The sequence below is a fragment of the Chrysemys picta genome, chromosome 3, assembly GCF_011386835.1.
Source record: "Chrysemys picta bellii isolate R12L10 chromosome 3, ASM1138683v2, whole genome shotgun sequence".
Lineage (NCBI taxonomy): Eukaryota > Metazoa > Chordata > Testudines > Emydidae > Chrysemys > Chrysemys picta.
Window position 1 is genome coordinate 16817356 of NC_088793.1, and position 8258 is coordinate 16825613.

Here is an 8258-nt window from a genome sequence, read left to right on the forward strand (position 1 = left end):
AAACAGTTCGCGCGCTTTTCCAGTCATTGACAGCGCGGACGCCACTGTACTCCGAGCATGGAGCCCGCTGCGACCATCGCTGCAGTTGTGGCCGCTCTCAACGTCTCGCAGCTTATCATAAAGGTTTCCCTGAGGCAGATGCAGAAAAGTCAGGCAAGGAGGCTACGGCACCGCGGTGATGTCCTGAAGTCTGAGAGTAGCACAGACCTGTCAGAAAGCAGGCGACCCAGCGCCGAGGACATCACAGTGGCAATGGGTCATGTTGATGCCGTGGAACGGCGATTCTGGGCACGGGAGACAAGCACTGAGTGGTGGGACCGCATAGTGCTGCAGGTCTGGGATGAATCCCAGTGGCTGCGAAACTTTCGCATGCGGAAGGGAACTTTCCTGGAACTTTGTGAGTTGCTGTCCCCTGCCCTGAAGCGCAGTGACACCCGGTTGCGAGCTGCACTGAGTGTACAGAAGCGAGTGGCCATAGCCCTGTGGAAGCTTGCAACGCCAGACAGCTACCGGTCAGTCGCGAACCAGTTTGGGGTGGGCAAATCTACCGTGGGGGTTGTTGTGATGCAAGTAGCGAAGGCAATCGTTGATGTACTGCTGCCAAAGGTAGTGACCCTGGGAAACGTGGAGGCGATCATAGATGGCTTCGCAGCGATGGGATTCCCAAACTGCGGTGGGGCCATAGATGGAACTCACATCCCTATCCTGGCACCGGACCACCAGGCCACCCAGTACATTAACCGAAAGGGCTACTTTTCCATGGTGCTGCAAGCACTGGTGGACCACAGGGGACGTTTTACCAACATCTACGTGGGATGGCCGGGCAAGGTTCATGACGCTCGTGTTTTCAGGAACTCTGGTCTGTTTAGACGGCTGCAACAAGGTATTTACTTCCCGGACCACAAAATAACTGTTGGGGATGTGGAGATGCCTATAGTCATCCTCGGGGACCCAGCCTACCCGCTAATGCCCTGGCTCATGAAGCCCTATACTGGCGCCCTGGACACTGAAAAAGAACTCTTCAACTACCGGCTGAGCAAGTGCAGAATGGTGGTGGAGTGTGCTTTTGGCCGTCTCAAGGGGAGATGGAGAAGCTTACTGACTCGCTGTGATCTCAGCGAAACCAATATCCCCATTGTTATAGCAGCTTGCTGTGTGCTCCACAATCTCTGTGAGAGCAAGGGGGAGACCTTTATGGCGGGGTGGGAGGTTGAGGAAAATAGCCTGGCTGGTGATTACTCACAGCCAGACAGCCGGGCGATTAGAAGAGACCAGCGGGAAGCGCTGTGCATCCGGGAGGCTTTGAAAGCAAAGTTCCTGAGTGAGCAGGGTAACCTGTGATTTTATAGTTTGTGTACTGAGAAGCTAAACCTGCCCCCGTTTCTTTACCCAGGTAATGTTGACTATCCTATCCAGTTACATACCCCCTTCACCCCCCCTCCAACACACGTGTCGAAATAAAAATAGTTCTACTTTGTTAAAGCACACCGTTTTCTTTAATACTGTTTTAGCGGGAATTTTTTAAAACTGGGCCGCAGACTGTGGTGCGGGGCGGGTCTAGTGTTGTGATGCGAATGCAGCTTCTAAACTCAAGGATTGACAGGCTCCGCTGCGGTGGGATGCTTGTTTCAACGGAGCCTGTCACCCCTCCTGATCGGGACTGTGTGTATGGGAGGTCTATTTGACTTTGTGGCAGGGGGAGGACGGTTACAGATCCCATGCTGTGTGGCTCTGTGATCCTGTCTAAGGACCGGCGCTTAAGATCTGTAACTGCCCTCCCCCGCCACAAAGTCACAGAGCAACCCACCCCCCCCAACATTACATCAAAACAACCTCCCAGACTAACCGGGGCAACTAGTCACTGCATCACTGCACTGTGTATGTGCCCTGCTGCTGTGCCTGCCCCCGACTATGTACCCTGCCAAAGGAGACTGTCCTGTCCAATTTCCAACCCCCTTTCCCCTCCTCCTCCAAAAGAACATGATTGAAACAGTAGTTAACAGAAACGAATTTTTTATTATCAACTACACATGGCATTGGGAGATGAAACTTGGACGTGGGCTTGTGTCAGGCGGGAAGGAAAGAACTTTTCAAATTTTGGGAAATGAGAGCCTTCTGCTACTAGAGCTCTCTGCAGGGGTGGAGTGAGAGTTAGCAGGGACTCTGCCGCCTCTCCTTCTTTGCACTTTGGGTGAGGTGGGTATGGGACTTGGTGGCGGGGGAGGGCGGTTAGAGATGGACTGCAGCGGGGCTCTGTCCTCCTGCCTCCGTTCCTGCAGAACATCCACAAGGCGCCGGAGCGTGTCCGTTTGCTCCCTCAGTAGTCCAAGCAGCGTTTGAGTCGCCTGCTGGTCTTCCTGCCGCCACCTCTCCTCCCGATCCATGTTGGCTTGGTGCATTCGGGTCAAGTTCTCCCGCCACTGGGTCTGCTGTGCTGCCTGGGCTTGGGAAGAGGCCATAAGCTCAGAGAACATGTCCTCCCGTGTCCTCTTCTTCCTACGCCTAATCCGCGCTAGCCTCTGGGAGTGTGATTCCAGGCTAGGTTGTGAGACAGTCGCAGACGGGGCTGTGGAAATGGGAAAAAGGGAGTGAATTCCTCTGAAAGATAAATGTAGTTGTGAACAAAGAACATAGTCTTTCTCTGTGAACAAGACCATGCACAGCACCTTTCACATGCGCACTCAGCACAAGGTCGAATTCTCGGCCTTCGCATTCTGTGCCTGGGGTCTTGAACAGCACATTTGAGAAGCGAGGCAGCACAACGGAATTTCTGTTGCAGGCAGACATGGTAAGCCGTACACTTGTGGCAGTTTAAAACTTTTATATTACCACTGGCCTCATTTCACATTTAAATCAATGTCAGTCCCTGCTGCCAGCAATCCGGCAAGCGGGAACTCTGCCCCTGTCCCACCCCCTCGCGGCTGTCCCCGGGAATGATCCCTTTCGGCTGCCCCTCTCCCGCCTCCACCGCGTGGCTGCAAACCAGCGGTGACAGTTCTGTAAAGGAACGGGAAAGCAGTCCCAACACTAACATTCCCCTACCTAATTAAAAGCAGGTCACCATGGCCGACATCACCCTGATGAGGATCTCCGAGAGCGACAAAGAGAGAATGCTCCGGGAAAGCCTCCAAAGACCAGGGCCGTATGCCGCCCTGCTGTGCAGAGCAATGATCCCCGAGTACCTGATAATCTCGTGGCGCGGCAACGTGTCGTACTTCGGAGGACCCAATAAGGCCGCTCTCCCCAAGAACCTCATGCAACGGCTTTCAAGTTACCTCCAGGAGAGCTTCATCGAGATGTCCCAGGAGGATTACTGCTCTATCCCCGCACATATAGACCGCATTTTACTGTAGCTGCAGTAGCAGGGAATACACAGTAGAGCGGCTTGTGCAGGACAATCACTGAAAACCGGACATTGCTAGATTTCTTTTCAAAACTTGCACTGCCCCTTACTAAACCGTTAAGCGCCTAGGGCACACTAATCATGAACAACCCATTCTTTTAATTGTTAATATTCCTGTTTTGTTAAAAATAAATGTTTAGATGTTTACAACACTTACTGGCTGATCCTTCACCAGATTCTGTGTCCGGGGTAATGGCTGGGGACGCTTCGTAGGGGATCTCTGTAAGGGTGATGAAGAGATCCTGGCTGTCGGGGAAATCAGCGTTGTGAGAGCTGCCAACTGCCTCGCCCTCCTCATCTCCTTCCTCATCTTCCCCGTCCCCTAACATGTCTGAGGAACCGGCCGTGGACAGTATCCCATCCTCAGAGTCCACGGTCACTGGTGGGGTAGTGGTGGCGGCAGCACCGAGGATGGAATGCAGTGCCTCGTAGAAACGGGATGTCTGGGGATGGGATCCGGAGCGTCCGTTTGCCTCTTTGGTCTTCTGGTAGCCTTGTCTCAGCTCCTTGATTTTCACGCGGCACTGCGTTGCATCCCGGCTGTATCCTCTCTCTGCCATGTCTTTAGAGATCTTCTCGTAGATCTTTGCATTCCTTCTTTTGGATCGCAGCTCGGAAAGCACGGACTCATCGCCCCACACAGCGATGAGATCCAAGACTTCACGATCAGTCCATGCTGGGGCTCTCTTTCTATTCCCAGACTGCACGGCCATCACTGCTGGAGAGCTCTGCATCGTTGCCAGTGCTGCTGTGCTCGCCACGATATCCAGACAGGAAATGAGATTCAAACTGGCCAGACAGGAAAAGGAATTCAAATTCAAATTTTCCCGGGGCTTTTCCTGTGTGGCTGGTCAGAGCATCCGAGCTCGCACTGCTGTCCAGAGCGTCAACAGAGTGGTGCACTGTGGGATAGCTCCCGGAGCTATTAGCGTCGATTTCCATCCACACCTAGCCTAATTCGACATGGCCATGTCGAATTTAGCGCTACTCCCCTCGTCGGGGAGGAGTACAGAAGTCGAATTAAAGAGACCTCTATGTCGAACTAAATAGCATCGCAGTGTGGACGGGTGCAGGGTTAATTCGATTTAACGGCGCTAACTTCGACATAAACGCCTAGTGTAGACCAGGCCTGAGATGATGAGCAGTGGCTGCAGAACTTTCGCATGAGGAAAGCCACATTCATGGGATGTGTGATGAGCTCACACCAGCCCTGTGGCGCAAGGACACGAGAATGAGAGCTGCCCTGTCGTTGGAGAATTGCATGGCTATTGCACTGTGGAAGCTGGCTATTCCAGACTGCTACCGATCGGTCGCTAACCAGTTCAGAGTGGGAAAGTGGACCGTTGGAGTCGTGTTGATGCAAGTGTGCAGGGCCATTAACTGCATCCTGCTCCAAAAGACCATGACTCTGGGCAATGTGCGTGAGATTGTGGATGGCTTTGCACATTCCAATTCTGGTACCAGACCACCTAGCCACCGAGTACATTAATCGCAAGGGGTATTTCTCAATGGTTCTCCAGGTACTTGTGGATCACCGTGGGCGTTTCATAGACATTAACTCAGGCTGGTCTGGAAAGGTGCATGACGCACGCATCTTTCAGAACACTGGCCTGTTCAAGAAACTACAAGCAGAGACTTCCTTCCCGGACCAGAAGATCACTGTAGGGGATGTCGAAATGCCCATTGTGATCCTGGGAGACCATGCCTACCCCTTAATGCCATGGCTCATGAAGCCATACACAAAGCAACTTGACAGCAGCAAAGGAGCGGTTCAAGAACAGGCTGAGCAAGTGCAGAATGACCGTGGCGTGTGCATTTGACTGTTTAAAAGCCTGCTGGCAATGCCTGTATGGGAAGCTGGGCATGGCCGATGACAATATTCCTATGCTTATAGCCGTGTGCTGTATGCTCCATAATATTTGTGAAGGGAAGGGTGAAAGCTTCACTCAGGGCTGGACCACAGAGACTCAGCACCTGGAGGCTGAGTTTGAACAGTCAGAGACCAGGGCTAGTAGAGGGCCAAAGCATGGGGCCATAAGGATCAGGGATGCTTTGAGGCAGCAATTTGAAGCTGAAAGCCACTAATATTTGTTGCTATGCTCAGGATTGCAGTGCTTGTAATGCTAGGAGGTGATTGGTGCACATGATGCAAGAAGGGGCCTTAACATAACTCTATGTTGCTTTGCAGAGCCCTTTTTGCTTTCACTGAATAGAATAAAGGTTGCTTTCAAACCAACACAATTCTTTTATTGAAAGACAATAACCAGAGAGTCAAACGAAAAAATTCATCAGCAGGGAAGGGGATGGGGGAATGGAAGGTCTCAAGAGGAGGAGGGGTCCCAGGACGGCTACAGATTTGTGTATGTCCAGGGATCATACCCAACCTTCTCCTTTGGATGCAGTGGGTGCTGTACTTCAGCAGGGCCAAACTGCAGAGGGATGGGTGTTGAGTGCAGTGAGTAGTGGGAGTCCGCAGTGCTGGACGGGAGGAGTGGAATGCTGCGGGTAGAGAGTGGAGCCAGGAGGTTGATAAGTGTGTGTTGGCGGTGGGGGGGCAGGGGAAAGAGTTTTGCGACAGCAGCTGCAGGGGAGGGAGGGCGGGCGCGGAGCTGCTCGGTTTGCAGTGCTAGTAGTGCCTGAAGTGTGTCTGCTTGGCGCTCCATAACTGTTAAGAGCTGCTCCGTGGCTTCTTTCTGGTATGCTGCGTTCTCCTTTCGTTCCCTCTTCTCACTGTCCCGCCACTCCTGTAAACCCAGGCTCTGAGACTTGCTGCCAGGTGTTTTAAAACAATGTAGACATACCCTTGGAGACCTGGAAAATTTGTACCAGAATCAGGCTGTTTAAGGCATTGCTTTTAGTTGCCTCTCTGGTCAGAGGTTTACAGCAATGTTGCAAAATATTCAGCCTTAGCCAGACACTTATTAAACATTGGCAAAAAGAAGAGGGATAGGAAAGAGGAAAAGCTCAGGTGGGGAAGGGAACAGACACATAGTGGGGGGATGGGGGGTGACAGCAGGAACCAAAGTCTGGAGCGGTGGAGGTGGCGATGTCCTCTGGATCCCTCTCTTTGGTCAGGATAATGAAGGCCTAGTTGTGTTATGGTGCATCCCAGGGTCCCAGGAGATGGGAGCAGGAGCCATCAGGGCGAAGCTCACCCCTTCCTGTCTACTGTCTAGTTGTTTAGTTTTCACTTTTAAAATCTCCCTGCTCCCCTTCCCCCCTTTTTTAAGGGCCTCAGAAAGGAGCAAGAGGCATTGCCAATCCCCTGGTTATTTTGTTCTCCAATTATGCCTAATTTTGGACACACCCATTTTGGTTCATTGATTTGTGGTCCCATACTGCTCTTGTTTAATGGACATGATCTTAACTCAGTCCTTGAGTTATATCAGTAGGCCTCTTTGGGTCAATTCAGTCCATCTCTCTTCCATATTTCTTCCATCAGCATCCATCGTTATGGGTTACTGTAACTTTTTACAAACTCTCATTCACTTTTTAACAACTGAGCTTATAATTGTGGTAGCCCTAGCAGGCCCAAATTATTACCACGGTCCCTGACATAGCTGTTATAGTGTAGATGTGGCCTTAGTCTCTTCAGCACAGTAGAGACAACACCCTGTTATATTAATCACCTAGAGGAGGTTGCAAAGATTGTATTATACAATTATAGTTAAAACATTCTAAAACTACTAGGAACTGGCTCCACAGGCACCCTGGTTGCCAACACTGTATTCATGTAACCTATTCCTTATCCTGTGTGTAGGTTAGGATCTCCAGCAATCTTTGCCATGGGTGAAAATGGTGACAAGAAGCGAAGCAGGGCCCAATGAGGAGTTCTCACTACCTTAAAAAAGAGATCAGACATAGCCCATGTTATGCAAGTAAGCACTCATCCCACGTAGCTCTGGGTTGAGATCAGAGAGCCTTCTCTCAGAAGGGGTTTGCGGGCCACTAATGCAGCGCAGGACCACGTTCAAGTTGCCCAAAAGCAATTTTTACCGGCTTATGAGGTGGAGTCTGAGGGGAAAAACTCATGAATGCCTGCAGGCCTCCTTTTCACAGACAGATGAGGGAGCTGGGAAAAAGGCAGGGAGGTCTAGTCCCTTCCCTGTGGGTAAATCTATTAGCTTGTTCCTCCACCAGAGATTACATTCATACAGTGAACCCTTAGCATATTCTCACCCATAGTGTGTGATGGCTGTCTTGTTTGCAATTTAAATATTTGCCTTTGCTGTCACAATTACGATTAACAGGTTTTAAACTCATGCTCTCCAAACCAAATATCGGTGCCGTGAATACAAAGTATTTTAGTCACAATACAGCAAGCACTCTATTTTCTTTAATGTTTGCAGCAAAAAAAAAAAAAAAGACCCTTTTATTTCTTCCATGAAATTTTCATGAGCTTTATATGAAAAGCTTTTATACTCTAAAAGGTACATCAATACTATACCAAGTTCAATGCCACAGATGGGGAGATACAGGACAATTTACAAAGATGCAGTAGATAGGGTGAGGTGTCAGCTTAAACACATGGTAAAAGTGAGGAGGATAACAGTGGTACAGTGCAGAGCCCAAGTAGCCTAATAGGAACTCCCTTCTGCATCACAATGGCACAGCCCTGCTCCCAGTTAAGGAAATGCTAAAACTTCTCTTCATTCCAATGAGAGAAGGCCCTAAAGGGAGCCTAAATTCAGGAGCGCCCTACAGATTATCCTTCACAGGTAGTGATAGAGACTGGGAATGTTGAGGTCATGGCTCTGCCTTTGAAGGATCACTGGGCTGCTTGTGGCTTCATTATTCAGCACTTGTCTGGGTCTGCTCTTTATGTAGAGGATGCTATCACAAAATGGAGACTGCT

The 8258-nt window shown here is 50.5% G+C and overlaps 1 protein-coding gene across 1 annotated transcript; it reads right to left on the reverse strand.

The window, feature by feature from the left end:
• Window positions 1–1996: 1996 nt before the first annotated feature.
• On the reverse strand, window positions 1997–4534 carry LOC135982163 (uncharacterized). The gene is made up of 2 exons (XM_065587504.1): window positions 3561–4534; window positions 1997–2566 (listed from the first exon to the last, which is right to left on the reverse strand). The coding sequence occupies exons 1-2, from the start codon at window positions 4135–4137 to the stop codon at window positions 2091–2093; spliced, it is 1053 nt and encodes a 350-aa protein (XP_065443576.1). The 5' UTR covers window positions 4138–4534; the 3' UTR covers window positions 1997–2090.
• Between the last annotated feature and the right edge of the window lie 3724 nt (window positions 4535–8258).

Excerpts from the sequence above, each read along its gene's own strand:
- LOC135982163 (XM_065587504.1), bottom strand. The coding sequence starts at position 4,137 with ATGCAGAGCTCTCCAGCAGTGATGGCCGTGCAGTCTGGGAATAGAAAG. Across the intron at positions 2,567-3,560 it reads ATCTGGTGAAGGATCAGCCA|CCCCGTCTGCGACTGTCTCA; the intron begins GTAAGTGTTGTA and ends CCATTTCCACAG.